Raw genomic sequence first — 26,266 nt, 5'->3', positions numbered from 1 at the left:
AGAGAGAGAGAGAGAGAGAGAGAGAGAGAGAGAGAGAGAGAGAGAGAGAGAGAGAGAGAAAGAGAGAGAGAGAGAGAGAGAGAGAGAGAGAGACGGGATAAACATAAATTTCTTATGAATATCAATTTATTGAATTTAATTTAATATTTTTTAATTCATTAGATTTAGGGGAAGATGGAAGATAAGAGTAATAGTTTAACGAACAAAATAAAATAAAAGTAATTGAAAAAATAAAAAATAGTAAAAGTCATCTAATTGGGGCTATTTGAGGGATTAAAAAATATTAATAATTTAATAATTTTAGTTTGACATACTCGAGAGAGAGAGAGAGAGAGAGAGAGAGAGAGAGAGAGAGAGAGAGAGAGAGAGAGAGAGAGAGAGAGAGAGAGAGAGAGAGAGAGAGAAGAGAGAGAGAGAGAGAGAGAGAGAGAGAGAGAGACGGGATAAACATAATCTTATGAATATACTCTACAAAAAATAGTTATAGCTGAATAAGAGCTAGGTTTGCACATTTACAACACTTTAATCCATGTACATATGTATATGAATACTTCATAGACTATGCCACGCCCTCTTCTGACTGTTGAATAGATTTTCAAACCATTTTTATACCCTTTATTCTCGTTTTGTATGGGCTTGGGTTATGAAAGTTGTAGAGCATTTTAAGACGCTTTCAAACTCAAATATAGATTGTAGGTTAAATGAATATATATGTATATATATTTTTCTGCAACTCTCTCTCTTCGCTTACTGAATGGAATTCTTCACACATTTCACATTTGCTAGAGTATAGAGCAATTCGACTTAAACTCCCCTCGCTGCATCTGATCAGCTTCGGGAGTGTCTGACTGCAGGCTTAGTTATTGGTTAAGGAGAGGGTTGGTGGAGGACTCACCTGTTCCATTGCTACCAAACCAAAGGGCCACGAGGTCCTCGCTTGGCGGCGTGTGGTGATAGTGATTGCCGTATAAGTAGGGGCTCGGATAGTCGAGGAGAACGCGGCGCGAGGCAGGCGAGGATGTCTCAGCTGCGCAAAAAGAAGAAGAGCGGGAGGGGCATCAGTGCCTATGCTCCACCGGCCACTGAGTGGCTTCACTTACCCTGCGCTAATTGAGCGGCATATTCCGATGCCTTCTGCAAGTTGATGCGCGGTCGCGGCTTAGCGAGCTGCTGCTGGTTCAGCTGCTGCTGCTGCTGCTGGTGCAATTGCAGCTGCTGCTGCTGCTGGTTGTCGGGGGGCGGGAGGGCAGCCGCTGCCGCAGCCGCGGAAGAGTCAAGCAGCAATTGTTGCACTTGCAGAATATCCACGTACTCGTCAAGCTCCACGGAATGGCCGGCGGAGTCCTTGCCAGCAGGAGTCGGCGCGTGGTGCAGGTAACTGGGCGCGGGCGAGCTGGCCGCAGCTGAGCTGGTGGTGCTATTGTAGTAGCCGAAGGCGGGCGCCGAGGCGGGCACTGCGATGGGCGGCGGTGCGGGTGGTGCAGCAAAAGACTGCAGCGGATTGCGGCTGAGGGGCGTGGTGGGCGTGTTCAGGGAGTCCTGCGTCGCGGCTGGACTAGTGGGCACCAGGCTCAAGCCGGGCGTGGCTGCTTGACTGGCCGTGGGCGGCGAGGGCGTGGCTGGGGCTGTTGTCGTGGAATGCTGCTGGCTGCTTATCACTTCATTCTGTCGCCTCATTGTCAGCAACATTTTCGGGAGCAAGCGCGTTTGCAACGAGCGAAGAGCGAAACGAGATGAATGAAACTGAAGGGGGATCGAGGACGAAACGAAAACCGAACGAAAAACAAAAAATAAAATGCACCAAGAGCACAGCTGACTCCATTTGTTTACTAAACATTCACTTTGAATTTTTAATTACAGCTCAACTAACTCAAGCATTTTCGTTTTCAAAATATTCACACTTTGATTTAGATTTTTCTATAGGGGTTTCACACTTGTTTTTCACTTGATTGAATTGATTTTTGTCGTCAAATCAGTCTTTAGTTAGATATTTTCCCAAAAGGTATTTCTTTAAATAATTGATTAGCTTTTGCTGAGATCTGAAATGACAAATAAAATATAAAATTATTCAATAAAGATATTTACATAATATTTTTGTATTATTTATATACTATATTGTTAAACATATATATTATGCATGTTAAGTTTCATGAGAAGCTTTGTCGGTGTGGCACCCTGGTTACACCATCTCAACAGGGTGGCAACACCAGTTCAAGAAGAAGAATACTGATAGAGTAAAGAAGTAACCGTAGGTGACTAAAAAAGTTGAAGTCATCGCTGTGTGTTCAAGTTGTTTAAGTTTAGTCATTATATTCTAAGTCATTATTATGCAGAAGATAAAAGAGATCAGAAAGCTGTATTGAGTCGGAATAGCTACATCCAATATTCTAAATGCCCTATATAGCTGATTACCAAATTACTGTAATATTATTAATATATCCCAATGAAAATTTAAAATTATTCAATGCAGATTTTTTTTTTTTTTTTTTTAAATAATATTTGCATGTTTATTTTGTATATTAATTTATTTTTCACTCTTTTTACAAGTTTTCGTGAATATTGTAAATATATATTAATAGGTATATATAATATTGCGCAAAAAACATTCTATATATGTATATCGTATTCCGTACAGTTAAGCCTTTTAAGATCTTTAATCCAGATTTTTTCATATCAGTCACAAGAAGACTTCGATTCTTTTTCATGCCACCTGTTGTTCGGGTTTTCCGATTGCTTTATTCTACAAATTATGGGAACACCACCTGTAATTTATAGTTAGTTACCTTCCTCTTGAATTTTGCCAAAGTCTGATCTGCTGCATAATTTCGTGTTTTTGCACTAATATAAATTTCTCTATTCATGTTGTACATAAAAGAGGTCAAAAATTTCAATTGAGCCGCAATGATAGTTTCACTAAATTTACATAAATATTTCATAAACTCTATAAAATTGGTCATCAAAATGTTGTAAAATTCAAATATAGTTGGAAAACCCGATGATAAATATTTCGCCTAAAAATCTGTCTTTCGATTTGTGGAAGTGCCGACGGAAGTTACATTATAGTTTTTTTTTCTTTTTCCTTGCTCTTTTTTTTTTTTTTTTCTTTTTAAGTAAACGCAAAAAATTTTCGGCACCGAAATTTGTTTTAAATATTATATATTGTTTGTTATATGCGATATGCAAATCTTTGATTTTGATTTCTTTTTTAATTTTCTCGTTTGTTGACGGCGCGTCGCGGGTGGCAAAGTGAAATGGAAAGCAGCCGAGACGAGCTGCTGAGCCGTCAATGCGCTACTGACGCGCGCGAGCAGTGGAAATTGAAAATGAAAATGGAAAAGTCGACAACGGTGAAAAGTCGTATCAGCAGCAACAACAACAACAACAACAGCTGCAGAAGCGGCAAATCGGCTGCGTCGGCGCCAACATCGGCAAACGAAACGAAATGCCCGAAAAGTGTTTGCGTCTCGTCATCAACGAGAGCAGCACAACAACAACAAGAACAACAGCAGCAGCAAAAATATGAGTAAAATTTGTATCAGTGTAATTGTTGCTTTTGTTTCGTCATATTATCACATATAAAGCTTTGTATTTTCTTTAATGCTCAATGGCGAATCGAGCAGCTCTCCTCCTGCTCGCTCTCTCTCTTTCTCTCTGCGTGTGTGTGTAGGAGGAAAAGTTTGCGATGCGAGTGAGAAACCGGCATTTCCTATTTGTTGTTGCAATAGGCAACGCGGCGGCAGCTCCTGTCTTGCCAGCAGCCGTGTGGGCGAGCGAGCGAGAGAAAGAGAGAGTGGGAGGGAGAGAGATGTGAGAGTGGCAGAATATAAAGAGGCCCAACACAAATTGTCAACGCATTGGACTCGGAGCTAATTAATTGAGCTAGCGATAGGCTCTCTCTCTCTCTCTCTCTCTCCCTCCCTCTCTCTCTTTCTCTCTATCAGCATTCCGATTTCTTTACCTACGTGATACTACAATAGATTAGGCCACACATATATTACGAAAAATATATACAAATCGCGTCATATGTTGAACTAGTTTAACTATTGACAATTGCTTTCACTTTTCCAGCTACTTGAAACATTCACTGATAGTTGCCAATTATGCCAATGCATGACGTATTTGTGTAGCATTTGTCTTATCGGCCCATGACGTATGACTAATATTTCAAATTAGCTGTACGCAAGTAAGCAACAGGTCTGTGTCCTCGTGCAGTAACGGATGAATTATGAATTCCGTTTATTGTTTGAGTAATTAAAAATAAAATATAATAAATGGGCTAAAAAATTTTAAATTTCAAAGCGAACTGAATGAAACGTGTTTGATTATCGTTTTGCTACACCTTTATCAAATGCCAAACAAATGCTATGCATGAGAGCTGCCCACCTTTTATATTTTGTCGAATATTTTGACATTTAGCATCTGCCCTTTAGCTAAGTCCGTAATTCCGCGAAAGGCAAGCGCTTAAAATGTGAACTAAAACAAACTCTCCCACCCACAACTAAAGCAAGAGAGAGTAAGAGAGTGGGTGAGAGAGATAGCAACAACTATAGCAACGGCAGCAGCAACAAGCAATTAGAGTTGCAGGCAATGCTAAAAAAGAATAAAAGAGAGTAGAAGAAATAAAAAGAACCCACATCCTATTTGACATTTAAAGGTCAAAGTTGAGCATCAATCAAAACGCGGCGAGAATGCGAATGGAAACGAGAATGAGATATGAGGCACCCGAAACGAAAACAACGACAAGTAGCAACAGCAACAACAGCAACAACAACAAGAACAACTACAACATATCATATCGCAGCAATCAGAAGAGGAGGAAGGTGAAGCAGGGACAGGGAAGCAGAGGAATATTGTCCAAGCATTATGGATAACAGCAGAAATAAATATTGTGCTGGAATTTGAACATGTTAATTCATGACTCCCAGATTGACTGACTGACGGACTGACGGACTGACGGACTGACGGACTGACTAACTAGCTAAATGTTACTGTGGGCGTGGCCAAATATTTTGTTTTCCTTTTCAAAGGAATTTCAGTCGAACTCCTTGAAGCCAACGAGTGGGCGAGTGGGCGGGCATAGCAAAACTGTGCCTGCCCATGCTGCTAATAGATGCGATTAAACGCCCACACTTTCACGATAATTGAGAGCGTACTCCCAGAGAACAATGTTCCAGAAGAGATAAATGTACGACGAATACCCTGGAAAGTTCTACAGCATGCGTTATTTATAGGCTATGCCAGTCTATGAGTAGCTCAAGTCGAAATATCGCAGAGCTGCCGCCAACCCGCCAGAGTCCGCGCTTAAAGCTACTTAAAGCCCCGGTGGGTCCATTTCATTGGCCTTAGTCTATGCCAAACTCAAGTTGCTTGAGTTCATTCCTAACTAAAATGTATGCAGCGTCGGCATGGAAACCTTCCGATGGCCCGCAGCAAATGAAAGGTAGTTTTAGTTGAGTGATGGACTAGTTGATGCCCTGTGATATGCAGTTGATAATCTACATTTTATGGATTGATTTAGTAAGAGAATGTGAATATTTATGGAATGTTTCGAAGGCTTGCAAATTAGCTTGTATCAGTATAGAAAGAGAAACTAACTCTAGCTACTTTTCCAATCTGAGCGGATTCTTGTAGCTAGATTATTCTTTTCTCTTCTATTTGATTTAAGTCAACATTTGTATTTATTGCTATAAGCCGAATTAATTTAATGTATTGGTAGACGTAACATAACAAAGGCATGCACGCATTCTGCTTGGCTTTTGAGCCAACGAGAAGCTGCCGTAGAATTTGCAGGCCCTTCAGCTGGATACACACGCACACACACACACACACACACATATATATATATATATATAATGCTGTACTTATGGATAGCACTTTGCCCTTTGCGGTTGTTGCCTGCCTGGCACGTGTGTGGGTTGGTCCTGCTGCTGTGTGTGTATGTGAGTGTATGTGTGAGCATGTGTTACTATGACAGCCACTGGTTGAGCTGGCTGGGAGAGCGAGCCGAACCCAGAGCTAGAGCAGGAGGAGCAGGAGCAGGAGCTGGAGCTGGAGCTTGAGCAGGAGGCGGCAGATGCGCAACTAGTGTTGCCCCAAAATGGCGGCAAATAATGCCATGAATCGAACAAGTGTCTGGGATGAATGAAATGCAGTCATCAATGAATAAAAGCTCGCGTGACGTCACACGGAAAGTTGCTTCAACTTTCAACTTCACGCAGCTGCTTCATTGAGCAGGGAGCGTGCTTTCGCCGCGTGCCTCAACTTTGATATTTGTCGAAGCATTTACACACGCACACACACACAGGCATACGTATTTATATATATTTTTTCTACTTCTACTCTGAATGGTTCGCTGCAGCTGGCTGCAAACAGAGTTTAGCTACTGCTTGGCATAATTGTCAGCCGAAGCGAAAATATATGTTTTAATTAGCCGCACTTTTCAACGCCGGCTCCTCGTGCTCCTCGTGCTCCTCGTGCTATTGCAGTTTTGACCTTTAACTCCACGCACCACATATGCTACGAGCCACGCTCGACATTTGGCATTTGGCCAATCTCTGTCTGCGCCAATTGCGGGGGCTTTACATACATACATACATACCCACACACACGCACGCTCGCACACTCGCACAGAAACACGCGCGCGAAGTTTTGCCAAGCTAATTAATTTGTTACACCGTCATACGATTATATTTAATGAGCTACATTTTATAACTACTTGTTAAATGCGGCAGCTGTAATTGCAAAATATTTAGCTCTGCTATTGGCTTAACAGATATATTAAGCAGCTGGCGAATAGGGTATGCATATTCGTGGTCAGCCCTTGCTTAAAATGTGGAATTACTTCCATTTGCTGCTACTTGGGTAACTGACAGCCAGACCCCAAGCCGGCACAGTGAAATAAGCTAACATAGCGGTGCGATGTGCGAGTATCTTACTTATGTATTATGTATTTGTGAGCAAGCCGAAGATGATTTTGGGTTTCTCTTATGAAGTAATTAAAGTGAATGCTCCATATTCTCTTTCCCATCTTCCCTTCACATCTTAAGTGTGCTGCTTCTCTATGCTATTCTAATAGTTTTTAGACATATACAGTCAAGTAAATAGGTTTATTTACAAGAGAAATATTCCTTAATTCCTACGTATATATAATTAACATACAAATAAATATAAATGCATATTCAAATATATATAATATACATATATAAAATTGTTTTTTATTTCTTATTTAATCTATATTTTATTAAGCAGTTATTTTTTGTTTTATTTCGAATTATTTTTTATCATTATATAAAAGAGTATTATGTGAATAGTTTGTGCATTAGCCTCATCGAATCACCCCATAAGTATTACCATTAAAATGCCGCATAGATCATATATAATCCGCCAAATGAAATGGCCATAAAGAGTCACAAAGGAAGACTTCCACATGGCTGTCTGTCTGTCTGTCTGTTTGGCTGTGACTATTGTCCCATTAATAGACTTGTTTGGATGTCAGCTAAGCCTGGGCAATAGCAGACCCCTGCGAGAGAAGTGTGCTGGGCCAAGCTACTTACCCGCCATAAAAAGGCAATCAGATGTCGTCGATGCTGCACGCGAGGCACAACAGAATCGAGTCTCGGGCTATGGCTGGAATCAAGATATAGCGCGTAAATAAGAAGTTTTCAGCGGCAAACCGGAGTGAGAGCGAGGTAGAGAGCGAGAGAGACAGAGAGACAGAGAGCGCCGCTAGTTGCAAAAGAAAAAGTTGCGAGCGATCTTGCGACTGCGTTTGTAATTAATTACGAGGCGCGCGACTCCAACTCCGACTGGGACGACGACTCGAGCTCCGCTCCGACTTGGTCTTCACGTAGTTGACTACTACAAGAGATGGCCAGGCAGCGATAAGGCGGGCCGGGCAGCTAGTCAAAGGATGCGCGCCGGCTACTGCGATTACGCGACGAGGCAAACGCGAGATAGCGATAAGCAGCTAAAGATGCGGCAGCAGCAGCAGCTGCTGTTGTTGTTGTTGTTGTTGCTGTTGCGAGATGATGCAATTTTGATTTGAAACACGCAATTCGGATGGAGAACGCTGCTTAACGATCTCATGTGCTTGGCGCGTAAATCGAGAGAGCGCGAAATGAGATTTTTAACTATTTAGCCGATAATTTCCTTCCGGTTGCGTTTTTGCGTTTCAACTGTGACTGAAAAACTGTTTGCCGCAGTTTCAGTATTTTTTGATCAGCAGCAGCAGCCGCAGCCGCAGCACTCGCAGCTGCGACGGCGACGCCAACGGCGCATCGTGGGCCGATCATCGCCTTACTTAGACAGTTGACTGTCGCCCAAGTGTTGACTGTGTGGGCAATTGTACACACACACACACACACACTCACACACACGTGTACATAAGGAGAGAATATGCCTGCGATCAGCTAGCTGTCTCTGTTTCACACGTTGGCTACAGCAACCCCCGCAATGTGATTTTGTTTGTTTTCAAATGCTTTCCTCTGCCTGCCCAAGTCTAAAAAGACTGAGCTTCTAGCTAGACACACACATATGCACACACACACTCAAGGGTTAGCACGATAGTTACAGCTTGCAATCAACTGCAGCTCGTGCCAAGTTTGCGTGTGTGTTGGTCTTTCTATTTCTAAGTAGGCTTTTAGTCATGGCGTCGCAGCCCACACACACACACACACACACACACACATACACACGCACATTAGTGCACAGAAATAGCAGCTGATCTAAGACTTTCAGCTAGTGCACTGCTTCTGCTGCCGGCTCTGCCTCTGCCTCTGCTGAGCTTGCGTGACTTGCTGCATTCATAAAAACTTTAGTCAAAGGCTGCTGGGAAGTATCCTTGTGAGCTTTTTCGGCAAGCACAAACACACACACGCAAAGCACTGCAGCTAAAAATAACACCCAACGAAAGCTTTGCCAGCAGCCGAAAGTTGTATACAGCTTTTTAAGCTGATATAACTTTTGAAAAGCTGTCGTTTGCTTGGCTGCTCTGCGACCGCCCACCAGCCAAAGCGTCCTCACCTACGCGCCAAGCAGACGGCGCAGCTGGCGTCTGCGCAGGCAGCGCTGCCCATGTGGGTGGCTTCATTGATAAATTTGTTGTGTGGCTCTGTTACGGCGAGTTCTGCTGCTGCTGCGGCTGCTGCCGCCGCTGCTGCTGCATATGCAGCTGGGCCAAGATTAACTGCAAATTGAATTGCAAAATGTTGCAGCTGTGCGCAGGGAAATCTGAATAAAAAACACATCGTGCGAGAGAGAGAGAGAGAGAGAGAGAGAGAGAGAGAGAGGGCAGGCTGCGCTCCACTTTAAACAACGCCATGGCTGCCTGTCGTGTGTGTGTGTGTGGGTGTGGATCATGCCCAGCATTAGACGCTTGACTAGGCTTTTGTGAATGAATTCCGTTGCCGTCTCCCTCTGACAAAGGCAGCTGCTAACGCCCACAAGAAATGGCAATTTTCTCACACACCAATTGGATTTTAATCATATGCATAAATACACTCACACATCCATACATATATTCAGACACACGCATACAGATATTCTATTGTTTAAATTGTTCTCTACACAGACTTGACTTCATTCACAAAATGCTTATATAAGGAAACTTGTAAATTAGTTCAAGTGCACGCCCCCCTCCCTTCCTCACCATACACTGCGCAAAACGAAAGCTCTTGGCACACTCAAGCAAATTAATTACACTTTACACCCACGGCAGCAAACATCGATTTGCCATTTGTACTTTGGCATTAACTGTAATTGCTCATTCACACAAAGCACAGCTAGAACAATAGCAATTGCTAACACAAATATTGTCTTTTTTTATAAGCATACAAATAGGTAATACTCGGGCATTATATAAATGATTTATGGGATGCTTTGCTTATTCTATGACTAAGAGAAAGTCGTCTTGGCTACTTTAATTATAAGCGCCCACAATGGGCAACATAGTAAGAGGATAATATGTATTATTAGGTATTATAAACTTAGACAGAAGTCCTCGTTAATATTAGATATGCTATGCAATACGATCGAATATAAAATCAAACAAAATCCAACGATCTGTCGCAAATCAATAGTTTCAGTAGTATCATCGATGGACTTGAAAGGTCTAATATAAGAATGTTGAGGCTTACGAGCCAGAGGAGCATGCCTTTTACACCGGGCTACTTTCATCAGAAATATATATATGCTTCGGGTACGTCTTAATCGGTCTCTTACGTACATTTTCATAAAAGGAGAGTTGGGATCAGAGTATTAAGCTATTTTGGCAAAAATGTAAAAATTACAGTGCATCTTTAAATGTTGAGAGGAGAGAGATAGAGAGAAAGAAAGAGAGGAAGAGAGAGAGAGGTAGCTACAACTGATGCAAATCAGGTCCTGTGGCTGCCATTTGCCTGTCACTCACTCACATTTAGTCACTCAACCCATTCATTCATTCAACAGGCATTCATTGACTGTTGTTGTTGTTGTTTAGAAGACTTGTTGTCCAGGATGCCTTGGCTATATTTAGTTTGTCAGTCTTGGCCTTGTTAACAAACTCTTTGGGTTTTAATTGAGCGGCATTTAATGTGGGCCTTGCGAGGGGCACTGCCCTAAGCAAGCTGGACAAGCAGCAGCTCTCTCCCGCCCAGCTTAGAGTGACCCGACCCCATCTGGACAGACAGATATGCCATGCGTTAAAGATGCCATAAATTTTCGAGACTTGAATTGGCCAGCAGCTTTTGAGCGCGCATGCATCATCATCGAATGTCGGCATCTGGTGGGTATTTACATACCTGTGCCTAGGCACTAAATACCTTATGCCATATGGAGTTTATTTGGCGTACTCGGCTGATTTATGATAACGCGCTCCATAAAAGATCTCTGCACATTTTATCGGACAAAGTTTCATTGATTTTATTCAAATTAGTTCTTGAGGCCGGCAAGTCGCATTTCATATACGACTGGGGCATATCTTTATTGAGCACTTTCTTAGGGCTGGCCTTTCTTTATGGTGTTTTATGGGCCTTTGATATGACAGCCACACAAGTCGAATATATTCGGTTACTCCCGATTATCGTGTATCGCTTTGATCTTGGAGATCTTTATGGCATTGTTCATATGCCACCGCTTGAACATTTTATAATTCCTCAATTAATAAACGTCGCTCGGCGACGCGCCTCCCTTTTGTTTTGACATGCGTGCATTTTGAGAGCCCAGCCCTTTTCTTGGCCATAAATTTGTTTTATGGGCCAAGCGAAATATTTCCACCCAAAATGCGAGAGCTGCATAATACTTCTATCAATTTACTTCCCTTCTGTCAGACTGCATTTGCAATTTCAATTAATGCAACGCCCCGAGTACAACAAAACTATGTCAAATAAATCATGGACCTGCAGCCGGGCCTCATCAGACCAGGCCAGACCAGGCTACATCAGACCAGCTCGGAGCTGCATTTACCTTCGAGCTCTGTCGCTTTGTAAATGTCTCTGTTATGCGAATGCAAAGACTCTGGCGTCAAGTTGCGCACTTCCTGTGAGATTTTGGATGTGCAAATGGAGTTTATAGATTTTATGATCATTTCACAGGCCGGAAAGCCTTATGATGGGAACTGTTATAGATGTATGTAAATTTATATGTAAGCCATGAATTATCGAAGTTTGCGCCATCGTTAAGTAATCATAAGTAGAATCTTCTTGCAGCTATAGAAAATATGTGTCGTATATGGTTTAACCTCTATCATTGAAGCATTACCTATTCTCTAGATGTGTGATGAACATAAATATATATTATATATGATATAAGTAGACTGCCTTTTGAGGCGTGTTAAATAGAGTGAAATCTGGATAACTTGCAAAAAAAAAAAAAAAAAGACTTTTGTGCTTATCCCGTTCACAAACTAAAAGAAATTGGTTTCCGTCTGTCGGTCGGTCTGCATAAACGAAATTGGGAATTTGTTCTTATCTTTAGCTTGTAAATAAGTAAATACTAGTACATGTTTTGGCTCAAATCACTGCGTTTTCAGGTTCTACTGAAGAAGACAATGGCGTGTTTAATATGTTTAAAAGCAGATTTTGAATGATCAGTTTAAGAGCTACGCTTGATAAACTCTTTAGCTTCTTTTCAAATGTAACTAGTTGATATTTTGCATAAATTTATCTTTTAAAAATATTTATAATTTCAAATGGATTTCAGTCATGTTATTTGAAAGATAGTAAGTCAAAATGGGACAGTTGAGGTCTTTATTTGCTGTACAAAGTCATATAATTATTAATAAACAGCTTTTGAGAATATAGGAAACGTTATATCTCTTTGGAGCTAGAGGCCGTAAGGTTGAATCTAGGAGTCGTTATCTGACCGTAGAATGTTTTTGAGATTGATAAAAAAAGGGGCACAGTTTTCATACAGAAAACACCAATATATTTTATATTCATTATTAACTTTAATTTGTAATATCAATAAAGCTTTGTATAAAATAGTTTTTATTTTATTATTTAGGAATTTAATGCACCATCAGAGGCTGTCACCACATTAGTCTTTTAAGCTCTAAGATTATAAAGCTATACACTGACAGAGATAAAGAAAATAATTAAACACCGTGATCAGAGCTCAATTTTGAAATTCTGAAATTTTTTTCAAAGTTGGTACTAAGCTAATCATGTTGTTAAATTACCGAATTAATATCTCGTGATTTCTAGACTTAAATTTTCTAAAATTTCATATAAGTAACAGAGTATCTACTAGTTGAGCTCTGCCCATTGCGATTGCCTTGTTGAGTTAAATATTTTGATTTTGTACAGCAATTTGAATAAATAAATTGAGTTACCACCTTAAGACTGGCTCTGAATCTGTTTGTCAGCAGTTGCATGATTTTGGTGTCATATAGGAGGAGATGCAAACAGAATCAGAGAGCCCAAGCCAAGGGCCAATTTAGGAAAATTTCAGCATTAACTCAATTGCCAGGGTCTATGCAAATGAAAACCCCATCATATTTCCATAGTTTACACACAGTCCCATAGAAAGAGAGAGAGAGAGAGGGAGAGAGAGAGAGAGACAGGCTCCGTGTGATTGCTTCAGCGATTTCTCTATTAACTGTAAGCAGGGTAAATAGGCAATTGACTTGAAATTGGCAATTATTTTTCTGCTTTTCTATTTCAGCCAGAGAGTTAGAGCTCAAGTCAAAGGCAAAGAAACATCCAAGCAGACAGTCCACATTTGAATGGCTCTGGCTGTCTCTCATGTGCCATTCGAGTGCTTGTCGTTGTTGTTGTCGTTGCAGTTGTTGCAGTTGTTGCAGTCGCTGCAGCAGTTGTGGCAGTTGCCTAGGTTGCAGAACTCCTCTTAACCCAAAGCACATTATGAATGAATAATGTATGAATGAAAATTGCATGCACGTGCCTCAAAGCTATAAAATGTTGCACTCTTTCGTTCGAGCTGCGTTTCGTTCGGCTCTGGCTGTTGTGGAAGATGCGCTTGAGTTTGGGACGGTGCTCAAGTTACCAGAGCTTGACAGATCAGATTTTCATTGCGTATTTGACCACGATCGTCACCTCACTCACAGATAGTCAATGGGCATTATGAGATGACGAAAGATTTGCATACCCAAAGATCTATGAATCACTAATAAGACAATAGAGACTTAGACCTAGACTAAATAAGACCATTAAGATAAATATCGGTTAGGATAGAAGTAATAAATATAATTATAATTATAATAATAAGCAGAAATACAAGGTTGTCCATATTCGACAAACCCATCTGGCTATGTCTCTATATCTAGTGGATTCAAATATCAAATATGAATAATTTAAAGAAATATGAAATATGAAAAATATATATGTGTCGAAATGATATTATGACAAACTAATTACACAGGGACGTGTAAGCGTCAGTATGGTCGTGTCGTATCGGTGCTATATTACGCTGCTGTTGAAGTTGCAATGGGATTTCCTGATGCAGTAGTGTTGAGAAAGACTGGCAGTTCGTACTAATCGATTGATCACTAAGAGAGAGACAACTATAGCTGTTGCTGAACGTGGTCCCGGGTGTCGCTGGGTGAGAGCGAGACGGCTATTTATGTCCTTCGCACAGAGTCGCTATGCTTTCGATGAACAAGAATAGGCGATCAGAACTCGAGGTTTTGAGAGGAGATGAAAAAGGGGATTTGGTCAAAGACAAGTGAGCAAGAAAAAGCTTTGTTAACAAGATTAAGTTACACCGGAAACTCGTTAGTACGCGCAGATATAATGGAAGGCATAAACGAGAAACGCAACGCAAATTTAAAGTGATAGGACTTAGCTTGATCTGTTAATAAAACACTTCGTCATAGACGATTCATTGGATTTGTGGGACTAATAAGACAAGCCAATGAGATTTCCAATTGGAAAATACGTTATTAAGATCTGCACTTAAAAACTCTAATTGAGTTCACATGCAGAGAGATGTTAACTTTTGAAGCTTATACAGATTAGCAAAGCTTAGCTATTATCTATTAATGAGAATGCTTGCGATTGAATATTTGTTATTGAATATATCAATTAGGAACGAAAGAGTTCTGCCAGATCGTCGCAGTGCCATTTCTAGGCTTATCGTATTCATTTACTATATATGCTATACTATTTAGACTATTCTCTCAGCTTTTTAACGTAAGTGCTGTTAGCTATAAAACACCTTAGTTGGTTCTGTTCTGTTTTGTTTTTCAGAAAGTGTTGGCCATAAATGCTGCATGGCAGAGCCATTAACATTTGAGTTTGGCCTATGTGTGACGACTTTGTTAAAGATAATGGCAGAAGCACTATTCTAAATTGTTGGGAATTACTTTGATTGGGTTGACTGGAAAGGCGCCTACGTTTCTGCTCGTCGTCTCTATTATGATGCAAAGCAAGTTCGTCACCTAAGTCTTTTGTTTGTCAGCACCTGCGCTGATATCTTCATTAGCTATTGCGAGGCTGCTGATCAGTTGCACCCATATACACGAGCATGTGTGTGTGTCTGTGTGTGTGTGTGTGCGATGGAAATTGGTTTTTAATAACCCAGCCACGGTCTTTTAATTAATTGGATGAAATAGTGGGTAAAAGTGGATCGATCTTTTGTCAAACCTAAAGATCTTCAGCGCTTGCCGCAGCAGTAGCCGAGCAATTTAAATGCAAATCTTGATCTGGAGTGCTTTGCATCGTTAAGTTGCCGGCAGCAGTCGAGTAAGAATTCAATTTAAGCACTACTATTCCTTTGTTAAATGCAGTTATTAGATTTGACAGTTTACAGTTGGGCGATAGCTTTGAAGAGTTGCCGCCGGCTCAGCGCAAGCAGCAGCAGCAGCAGCAGTGGCTCCGGCTATGGTTACGGCTACTAAATTACTTACAACTTGTGGAATTATCAGCAGCTTGTTTGGTTTTTCTGGTGCAGCGGCGGCGGAAGATGAAAGGCTGTGCAGCCATTTCAATTAGCATTTTGATGGCACTTACAAATGAGCGGCTTGAGCGGCTAGAGCGGCCAGAACGGCCAGGGAATCGCGGCCATTTGATAGGCAATTGATAGCACTTCATAAAGCAGCCGATCGTTTGTAGACCGAAATTGACGTGGTGACATGGCGAGGCGCGGGCACATTATTAAATCACTCGGAGTTTATGAAATGTCACGCGATTTTCGAAAGACTGCGACTCGAGTCGCTCTCCAGCGGCGCCAGCTGTGACAATCTTATGGTAATTAAGTTTTTGCAGTTTTTCGGACTCGAAATCGTTAGGCATTAATCAATGCTCAAATTGCCGACAGGGATGAAGTTTTTTAAACAAATGGCTGCATGCCTGCCGGCCAGACTCAAAGCAACCAAGAAACAGAAACACAAAAATAAAATATAAGTAGAAAAAAATAGCAACACTCGACATTCGGCATTCGACATTCGACATTCGACAACTGGCGACAAGACGTCAACTTGTTTGGCAATAAAATTGTAAGCATTTATCTTGTAAGTCTTTTGTGTGTTACATTGTCGCTTTTTGTGTTGCGCTGCGTTGTTTTTCTTGTGCGTAGACCAAAATGGGCTTTTCTTTTTGCATTACAAAAGTATTGAGTTTCCAAACGATTTGTCAACGTTTAGACCCAGCCACAGCCCCTGCCTCGGCTCCAACCTCAGCTGTAGCCGGCTAACAAGTTAAGGCCAGGCATTTTGTTGGCTCGTAAAGATTTGTTGACACTTGCGTGTTGATGTTTTTCCGTTGTTGCTGTTGCTCTCGGCCATGCAAATCAAACGTCGAGGACCACCTGCCCAGTTCGGCCACAGTTGAGTTTAAGAGACAAGCAACAAGAAATGTTCACACTTTGCTGCTCCGTTCTCATGAATGAATATTTCATTCACTCCATATACTTGTGGGAGCTGTGCAACTATTGCCTGGGATCATCATCGTCGAATATGTTGCATAAAATTGATTTAGAACTGCTTGAGAAAACGAAAACAAAATCTATCATTTTTAATTTACATTCCGATATTGACTTGAATAATAATTAATATTTTTTATTTTATTTAAGATAGTTTATAGACTTATTTAAATACGGGTGTTGCCAAACAGTTACTGGAAGCCGTATGGTTGACAAAAATATATAATATATATTATATACATATTGTATTATATTATATTCGGCAGCATTACAAATACATAAATCCAATAGCAAAATGTGTACGAAAAATAAAAAATAAATAATTTTGCAAAGTATCTAAATAGTAATTATGATCAAATAATAAAAAATAATAAAAGCTAAGGAAACAAATTAGTTTAATATCTTAAACAGTGAAAGAAGTAATAAAGGAGCAAAAGATTTGAAAACTACAAATGTGCCAAACAAATAAAAACTTTATGTTCAAACGTTATTTTAGCATTATTCACTTTGCAACTTATCTTATAACCTAACCTAATCAGCAAATTAGGTTAGTATTACATTAACATTATCTTTTGAATTTTAGTGACTAGAGATAGACTAGAGTATACAGCATTTAGAGGGTTCAACCGCAGCGATGGTTAATTGTGCTGTTGCTAATTAATTTGTTGGTAAAGGAGTCTATAAATATGATCTATTTAGGCTTCTTCTGACCCACGTTTAAATAATCTAAAAGTTCCGTTCTTCAGCAATTGTTGACTTTCATAAATATTTAGTTTATTTAGCAGTTTAGTTGTTTCATATCCCTAATTTTTACTACTATGTCGCTTACTAATGATATTTGGTTTTATTGTTTCCTATTTTTATTCGTACCATACAGTTGAAATGAAAAAAGAATATCAAACGGGCCGCAGCGTCTTATCGCACTATTTATGAACCAGAGCGATCGAATTTATCGAACAGCGCGCACCACTTAAGGCGCTGCTCTGAGCCGATCTGTGTTTAATTTCATTATGCAAAATGAATTAATTTAATTTGACTTCAGTTTTCTGTTGGCATCATCCGCAAATCCACATAGTTATGGCTCTGAACGAATTGGGAGCTCTGAGCTGGGAAGCTCGCTCGAATTTCACCTCGAAATTCGTTACAGATTTCGGAACCCATGACGAATTGGCGACCTTTTGTTCATGTTAAATAAAATTAATAGAGAAATTAGGCAGAGCAGCGTCGGGTGAGATGAGGCGTCGCTTATTAGTGTTAGTTGGGTGCCTTAAGTGGCGCAGTTTAGGCAGCTCCCCGTTCTGGCTGGCTGCAATTAGTCAATTAATGAAAAGGCCATAAATATGCGACTAACATTTATCGATAACCGAAAAGGTCTCCTCCTCTCGCCTTCTCGCGTGCCTTGGCCAACTGGCCAACTGCCCAAATGCCCAAATGGCAACGGGTCTCTCACTCACTTCGGCTGCTGCTGCTGCTGCTTGCTGGCCATAAATTAATAGTCCATTATTTCTAAATTTTTGTCCACTTCAAACTGTCGTCGGGCAGTCGGGCGACTGCTTGAACCGTTTCGCATTTGCATTTTAATCTCTCGGCCACAAATTAGTTCCCTGCCCGACTTTGTGTTGACTTGTCAGTGCGGCCAATAAAACTTGGCCAGAGTGTCGCGTAATCGAAAACGAAAGCAACAGGAGTCGGTGCTTATTTGTGTATGTGCGTGTGTGAGTGTGTGTGTGTGTTGTATTTTGGAAAATATGTAAATCATTTTGCGTTTGCGCACATTTCAAAAATTGCTTAATTTCCTCCACATTTGATCGCTGGAAAATCAACAGACGAACAACCACATACTGCGTGCGAGGGCTGCACGAAAAGTTGCTACGCATAACTGAGCATAAAGGATTATGTGGATATATTATATAAATTGCGTCGCTTACGATATAAGCTGTGACATTCAAAATATCTATTAGACATTAATCAAGCTCAAGCTTAAACTAAACTCGATCTTATATTTATTATTTATGTGAAAAATTGATCGATATTATTGTAATTGAAAGTGAAAGTGAAAGTGAAAGTGACAGGTGTTTATTGCATATTTTTCATCTATTTCTCTAATTCTTAATTAAAAGTATACATGGTATATACGATTAGTTTAAAAAGGGAGTTTTATAATCAATATGTTGTCATTCTAAAAGACTGTAAAAAGTTTTCGATATTCAAAAAGCTTCTTAACAGATTCCTGGAATTAGTAAATTAATATACATTCAATTTCATTGAATTTGTATTTTAATTCCTAACTGTTTTGTTCTCTTATCCATATTTCCAATGTTGCATATACAGCAGAATCCGGCTATAACGTCACTCGAGGGACCGTCGGTCTACCCGGAAGGCGCTATAACCGTATAAGTTTCCTCATAAAAGTTTGTCTGGGGACCAGAATTTTCGTCGCTATAACCGTACAGACGCTATAAGCAGAGTCGTAATAACCGGATTCTACTGTATTTTAAAATTGTTTAAGCGGTTTTTATTGACAGTGCTCTTATACCTTAAGTTATTATAATATTTAAATCTAATGGACTAAATATATTCTGATGATTCAATTGTTCAAAGTAGTGTGATCATCATATCTTCACTAGACTCACTGTTTTCATAAATTATAGTAGCCCTGTCGCATCAGTTTTCACAAATCTTCAGAAAGGAGGGGGTAGATTATCTAGTGCTTGGAATAATAAGTGTATCATTAATAGATATAAAACAAAAGCTTTCTATCAAATTTTCTCAGCTCATTTCATACTTTGAATACATTTGAAAACATTTAAAGTTAGCTCAAATCTATTTTTATCGAGAATAATTTGATTTAAATCGCATATATATCTATCCAAGCAACATTTAAAATTTGTTCAGCTTAATTGCTATCGTTGGCTACATCAGCTTGGTTTACTGCTAATTTGCACTGGCAGCTAGAGTTCAGCGCTGTCAATTTCACGTTCCCCATACATGTATGAGCGCTGCATTGAGTCAGAGCTAGCCTTGCCTTGCCCAACCCTGGAGTGGGTACGTGGCCAAGTGGTTGGCACTCAAGCAAACTTTGCTTTGGGCACTTTGCGAGCTCATTTTCCGACTCAATCAAATCAAATAATTTATGCCTTGCAAAATGAACTGGCCAAGTGAGCGGAGCTGCTGAGGTCACGGCGCGAGCTGCCATTGCCAATGCGAGAGAGCGAACTGGGCCCAAAGCACAGTTAAATCTTTTAGCCTGGCCATAAAATGTGTTGATTTTTCCATTTGCCGAAGCTGCTGCGACGGGGCCCTAAAGCACTGCAATGAGCATAAATAAGAGAGTTCGAGAGACTCGGCGAAAATGGATAGCTGGCTGCATGGAGAGGAAAATGCATGAAAATGTATAAATATAAATATAAATATAAATATAAATATAATATAAATATAAATATAAATATAAATATAAATATAAATATAAATATAAATATAAATATAAATATAAATATAAATATAAATATAAATATAAATATAAATATAAATATAAATATAAATATGAATATAAATATAAATATAAATATAAATATAATAAAAACAAATCCTTTTTTTCATTTTCGCCAACTCTCTCTTTTATTTCCAAACTATTTACAGAAAATACAAATACTAATAATGCTTATATAGATAGATATGTACAATCGTTATGAGGGCTTCCGACGGACTCTAGACAAAGTCGAACTCGAAGCCGTCCTCCTGGTACTCGTAGTCGCTGCCGTCGCAGGTCACCTGCACGTGCTTGTTGCACCGCCAGTAGTGGTACTCATTGGGGTGCATTTGCGTCCACATCACCTCGCTGAACACCTGGAGGGGCTTGGCGTTGCGCTCCATGCTGCGGATTTGCTCCAGCTTCTGCAGCTTGTCGCTGTTGCTGTGGTAACCGTTGAGGGCCAGCTGGGTGAGCTGCGTGCACTCGGCAACCAGCTCGAGCAGCTGATTCTCTCGCACCGTCTCCCAGCCGCTGAAGCTGAGCACCTTCATCTGGGAGCAGGGTATGTGCCGGTTGTCCAGAAAGAAGACGTCGTGGTACCAGTTCTCGCAGACGAGGGCGCGCAGCTTGGGCAGCTCCAGCAGGAGGCTGTGCTGCCAGCGGGCGGGCAGCTGCACCACCTCGTTGTTGAGGGCGATGCGCGTGATTGACTCGCTTTTGGCCACAATGATCTGCTGGAATATGGTCTCCTGGTCGGCGTGCAGCTGGCGTGAGTCGTCGAAGCGCACGGCCAGCTTGCGCAGCTTGGGCAGCTGCAGCACCTGGGAGAGCATGCACTCCACGGTGCTCAGGTTGATCTTGAGCACCTCCAGGTTGGGCAGCTTGATGTCGTGCAGTCGCACACAGCTGTCGAAGGAGTCGGTGATGTCCAGGACCCTCAACTGGGTCATGCTCAAGCAGATTTCCTGTATCCACCGGCTGTCCAGCGGCACCGAGTGGTACATGGACTTGAACACCAGCTGCTCCAGCTTCCTGAAGCCCCGTATATACAAGCCCGACAGATTCATGCAGCTGGTCAGGCGTTTCAGGTTGGGCAGCATCGCAGTCAGGTCGCGTATGTCCTCGTCCACCATGGTGTTGGGATTGCCCCCCAGCACGCAGCTCTCCACGTTGGGAAACCGCAGGATGTTGATGTCGCACAGGTGTCTGATGTAGTCGTAGAACTCGGCAAAGGAGCCCACTCCGTCCTCGTGCACGTGCAGCTCGGTGAAACGCGAGGCCATGTTCTCCATGAAGAACACGTAGTCCTCGATGTCCAGCAGGCCCAAGAACGGGGTATTGGGTCCCACGATGCGAAAGTGCCAACGCTTCTGCCAGATGCGCAGGACCTGCGGCAGGAACTGCGGGTACGCACGTGCCATTCGCACCTGGTCGCTGATGTAGTCGATGCGCTCGAAGATCTGCTCGAAGAAGATCTCGTGCAGGTTGTCAATATAGTTTGGAGCCAGTGGCTCCGGCAGGGGCACACGCTGTGCCTCCAAGGCGTGCTTGTAGAACTTTTTGTTTTGCAGCATGATTCGAGCAGTTGAAGATTTCTTTCAATGACAATCTTTCAATTACAATTCAATAATGATTCCTAGGCTTGCTTTTCTAGTCTTCAAATTACGAATGAATCTCTAAAGTGATTAATAATTAAGAGGATTGCTATTTTGAAATCTTTTGCTCGATTTAGCAGGCTCTAATAATTTGTCGAAGAGTGCTTGACTCGGTGTTGCTTGCTTCGCAATTGAGAGCGGAATGTGTTGAAATGTCAGGTGAGTAATGCTTATATCTGCGCACAGGTAGTCCTTCAGTGCACCCTCGTACAGGTAGTCCTGGCGCTTAACGAACTTGGCCAAGGCATTTGACTAATCCGCTCAGCAGCTGCGCGTCAACTGCACAAAGTTAGTTCGGGCCGCGATGCAGGTACGGCCTTTTGGCCTGTTAGGATCGTGCCAAGAACATAAATTGCAGTACAGTGTCTACAATTTGTACACGTATGCAGAGCCGTCTTATCTGTACAGTTATCGCTCGTCTAGTTTGCATATTACACGACTCCAGACGTGTAAGTTTGCATTGCTCCTTGGCCGGATGCGTGCGCAAACGTGGTCAAGAGTTTTGTTCTGTTGCCCTTGTCTGCTTGGCTTTCCTAGGAAACTGTTGATAACAACAAGAAGGCGAACTGCTGCAGTAGCAGCAGCAGCAGCAGCAGCAACAAATAGAATCTCGACTCTTTTTGAAGCCTTTTTGCTTTGTCTAGTCGCTGCTGCGATCTAATAATCAAATCTGTCGCCTGCTGTTGCTTTTTCAGCAGCTTAGCGCGCGATTAGAGCACCGAATGACAATGCGAGCGAGATTTAGAATGGGAAGCTGAATGAGAATGGCGTTGCCTGCAGGTTCACACCACGAAGTGCCACACAATAACCATTGATAACTATGTATTTAGAAACATATTTGTATATTTGTACGTACGCATATGCCATGCAGGTTGATACTCTCTTAAAGTGTACCACAACTTTGTGAATAGCTTTGTCGAGTGCATATATATAAATAACTATTAAAATTAATATTTAATATCTCTTTTTTTTTTATTAATATATGCCCTATAATATAAATATATATGAATTATCATGGTGATATAGGGGAAACAGTTCTTGGTAATGGAATCTGATATTAACAACATATTGTTTATTTAATATATTTTATTCATTATCTTATATTTTATTACATTAAATATTTATTATTTATATTTCATGTAATTTGTTCTAGATTGCTTGTAGTTATTAATTATATATGTTTTTGCTGTATTTATATTTATAATGCATGTTTATTTTTTATATATTTGTAATGTTTATATTTTTTTATTTCTTATTACTTCCTTTTATTCCTTAAAGCATGTTATTAATCAATATTTCATATATATTGTTTTTTATTTATGAAATATAAATACTCAATTTTATTTAATATTTTATTTTGCACTATTTATTATTTCATTACTTTATTTATTTAATTTGTTATCATATAAATATCTTATGTGAACAGAGCTCTTGATTTAGAGGGAATTTGATGTTCGTCTTAATTGAGCTCAGCTCTTAGTTCTTTCGTTCGGGTTACCCATTCCTGCTGCTTGTCAATTGTCGCTGTGGAGCTGTCTTTGTTGGGGCTAATGGCATTGTTGTCAACGTGCTTGTGTGTGTGTGTGTGCGAGTAACGCCTGTCAAAGTATTAAACTGTTACTAGACAATGGCGAACCCCCCGTCCCGTCCTCCTATCCTCCACCGATGCGTTTGTCTATGCACATAATGGACATTTATGTCCGGGCGCTGGTGAAAATATTTTGTGTTCATAATTTTTCAACAATTTCATTGAGCAAAGCAGGCGGAGTATTCTTGATTTGGAGTTGAGTCGAGTTGGCTGGGAAAGCTGTTTCACACGGCTCGTGATGCAAATGCACTTGTCCCTCGACTCTGAGCCCGATCTGTAGTTGGTTGTGGCGATTCCAATACGATTTGATATTTCTCGCTTGGCTTTGGTTATTTGGGTCTCGGGTTGATTTGGTTATTTGGTTATTTGGCCGCCTTATCTGAGATCAGTGTCGATCAAAGTGCGGCAGACGAATTGTGAAACATGACGTACATGATATTACGATATGCGGAGTGGGGCAACTCGAGTCCGACTCGGAGACTGTTTTAATAATTTTGACGTAATCACATCACAACAATCTGCCTTCAAAGACTTAGCTTTTTGTGTTTTGTGCTTGAGTGTCGGGTCTTGGCTCTCGGTCTGTAGTCTCGTTCAAGTGGACATTTTTTGGGGTTTTGTTTCCACAAACATTTCTGATTTGTTCATTTAAATGAATTACAATATTTTATCTTTAAATGGAGATCGTTTTGCCGTGACGCACAAGCATGAAGCTTTCCAAGAGCCGCTCAGGTAAGCCTCACGCCGGAGAGAACTTTCCAGCCAGCTGCAGTTTTTGGACGACATTTTCGGTAATTCCAATGGCCATAAAAAGGCTGCCTGGTGGCTGCTGCCTGCCTGATGATCCTCGACGATCTTGTTGGGCAGGTAAATTGCGCACTCGCCGAATAATTTTTACACCTTCGGCCAGACATGATCGCAGCAGCCGCAGCTGCGCGGCAGCGCACGTTTTTAATTCATTTGTTCTAAAACTTAATCAGACCGAAGTGCGAACTGCGCACAGCTAACGACACTCCTCCAGCAGAGCTCCTCTCGTCCTCCTGCGGCTCCTGCCCATCCTCGATTTGTGTCGAGTAAGCAGCAAGACAAGAAGTCGTGATTGCGCAACTCATAATTCACAAACAAGGCTCCAAGTTGAACTTGACTAGGGCTCAGGGCTCAGTGCTGAGAGGGGGCAAGGGGCAGCCAGGGGACGGCACTTCACACCGTATGGTTGCAAGCTACTGCTGCTGCAGCTGCTGCTTCTCCTTCTGCTGCTTGTTGCTTTCGCTTACATTGTTTAATTAAAAACGATGCCGTTGCCACGTACTGAAGACCATGTCCACGCTGACGATGAGACCTCGACTCGAGCTGACTCTTGGACTGCCTGCCAGGCCTGCCTCGCCTGCCTGCCTGCTCGTGTGGAGGCAGTCTTTCAGTCTCTCAAGTGGCTCAAAAGGACGACACGTTTTGGCTTCTGTGCAAAGCTGTTTGTTAGCTTGTGCAGTAGCAACTGCAGTCACAAGAGGCTGCTGCAACTGTTGCAACTGCAACTGCAACTGCAACCACTTGCCACAATTACCGCTGAGGGCCGTAAGAGGTGACGACTGCTGCTTAATTTTAAAGTCTGCTGCCTGCGATTATATTGCTCCAGAAATTTACGAAAATGCATTTGGCGCTTCCTATAGTTGAGGGTATTTTAACTATAAGATGAAGTTCATCTTAGGATCTGGGAAAGATCTTTGATATTTGTTGAAAATATATTTAGAATCAAATAATAAAGAATCCAAACTTGCTAACTTATTAATAAACTAATGATACATATGTATTATTAAATAATTAATACCGAACTAAAACTAATTATTAGTCACAAGCAAATAAAGTACCTAAAATAATAATATATTGTATTAATAACATAAATATCAATTTGTTTTGATGCTCACTTTACTTTAATTTTCTATATAATAATAAACATTATAATAATAATACATTATAATATTATTATATTTACAAGTAATTCGATACTCAATATAATATTAAATTTAAAATAGAATGAGAATAGAGAATGATCACTGTGCTTGGTTGTTGTTTCATTTATATTCATTTATTTCGTTTGTTTCATTTTTAGATTTTTCCTTTTATTGATAAATATTTCAATATAATAAAAAGCATAAAATTTAAATTGAAATTGAAAACAAATTTAAGGCTATATAAAATTCAAATATAAATATTAATAAATTACTCATCAATCTAACAAAAGGTTTGGCAATTCGAAAGAATACAATCTATAATTATTATATAAATATTTCAAATAGTTAATTATAATGTGATTGTGATTGTTAGTCTATATATATATATAGAATGTGTTATGGTTATAGAGTATTTTGGGCTTATGCCACATTTTGGCTGATCTACTCAGCGCGTGTGTTTATAATTCGCGAATCATGTTGCATTGTTCAGGGCGGCTGCTGCTGTTGTTGCTACTGTTGTTGTTGTTGTTGTTGTTGTTGTTGCTGTTTTTAGCTGTTGGTGATGATGAGGAGCTTCACTTTTATGGCCACTGGCAATGATGGGGCACATTTTGGGATGTCGCTCTCGACGTCTCGCTCTCGGGATGGGTCTGTGCCAGAGCCAGAGCCAGAGCCAGAGCCAGTGCCGGTGGCTGCTGCTGCTGCTGATGCTCGGCTCCTGTATAGCTCGCCTTTAACAATGACAATTGTTAGCGCGCTGCGCCTGATTATTTTGACTTGATAACGAGCTAAACAATAAAAACAAGCGGCTGCCAAACAAACTTGGCTCAACTTTTGCCAAGTCATGTTTAGCAGAAGACGAAGACGACGACGACGACGACGACGGTGACGATGATGACTCCGACGGCGGACAGGACTCTGTGGCTCGGTGTTTTGTAATCAATTTGAATGCAGCGTGAGTTTTGAATCTCGGAGAATCTCAATTTGAGTTTTGAGCTGTTTGTTGCTTATTTGTTGTGATTTCTTAAGTTCTTAAGTTGTTGCAATTATGCTCGGGCTGTTTGTACACTGCCTGTTTGGCCGCTGTTTCGGCCACAAAGGCAAGAACAAATAACTTCTCCTAGATAAAAGCAAATTCACATACACTTAATTATATTTATTCTGCTACTTTAATGCTTGTACTTAAGATCACCTTTGTTGTCAGCTCTCTTCACGGCCCGTAAATTGACCAAACAATACTCGACTAACTATC

General features: G+C 40.8%; 2 protein-coding genes across 3 annotated transcripts in view; both read right to left on the bottom strand.

Annotated features, from left to right (window-relative positions):
• sr (zinc finger domain-containing protein striped) overlaps positions 1–3,351 on the bottom strand; it is a 55,070-nt gene extending 51,719 nt beyond the window's left edge. Inside the window, exons 1-3 of one of the 2 annotated variants that reach the window (XM_089462170.1) lie at positions 2,784–3,351; positions 1,101–2,039; positions 896–1,027 (exon numbers count right to left, since the gene is read on the bottom strand). In XM_089462170.1, the coding sequence (XP_089318296.1) occupies positions 896–1,027; positions 1,101–1,689 (721 nt within the window). In that variant the 5' untranslated portion in view covers positions 1,690–2,039; positions 2,784–3,351. The remainder of the gene's footprint in view (positions 1–895; positions 1,028–1,100; positions 2,040–2,783) is intronic. The other variant, XM_018000859.2, reaches the window with a different exon arrangement.
• A 16,592-nt stretch (positions 3,352–19,943) lies between these two features.
• bard (protein) lies at positions 19,944–21,699 on the bottom strand. Its single transcript, XM_018002127.2, has one exon. It carries the CDS (start codon positions 21,397–21,399, stop codon positions 20,062–20,064), a length of 1,338 nt encoding a protein of 445 aa, XP_017857616.1. The 5' UTR covers positions 21,400–21,699; the 3' UTR covers positions 19,944–20,061.
• Between the last annotated feature and the right edge of the window lie 4,567 nt (positions 21,700–26,266).

This window comes from Drosophila arizonae, chromosome 2 (assembly GCF_054131065.1).
Source record: "Drosophila arizonae isolate 15081-1271.41 chromosome 2, UAZ_ARI_1.0, whole genome shotgun sequence".
In the NCBI taxonomy this organism is placed as follows: domain Eukaryota; kingdom Metazoa; phylum Arthropoda; class Insecta; order Diptera; family Drosophilidae; genus Drosophila; species Drosophila arizonae.
The sequence above is the reverse complement of the archived record's forward strand: the minus strand, read 5'-3'. Positions and strand labels throughout refer to the sequence as shown.

Excerpts from the sequence above, each read along its gene's own strand:
- bard (XM_018002127.2), bottom strand. The coding sequence starts at position 21,399 with ATGCTGCAAAACAAAAAGTTCTACAAGCACGCCTTGGAGGCACAGCGT.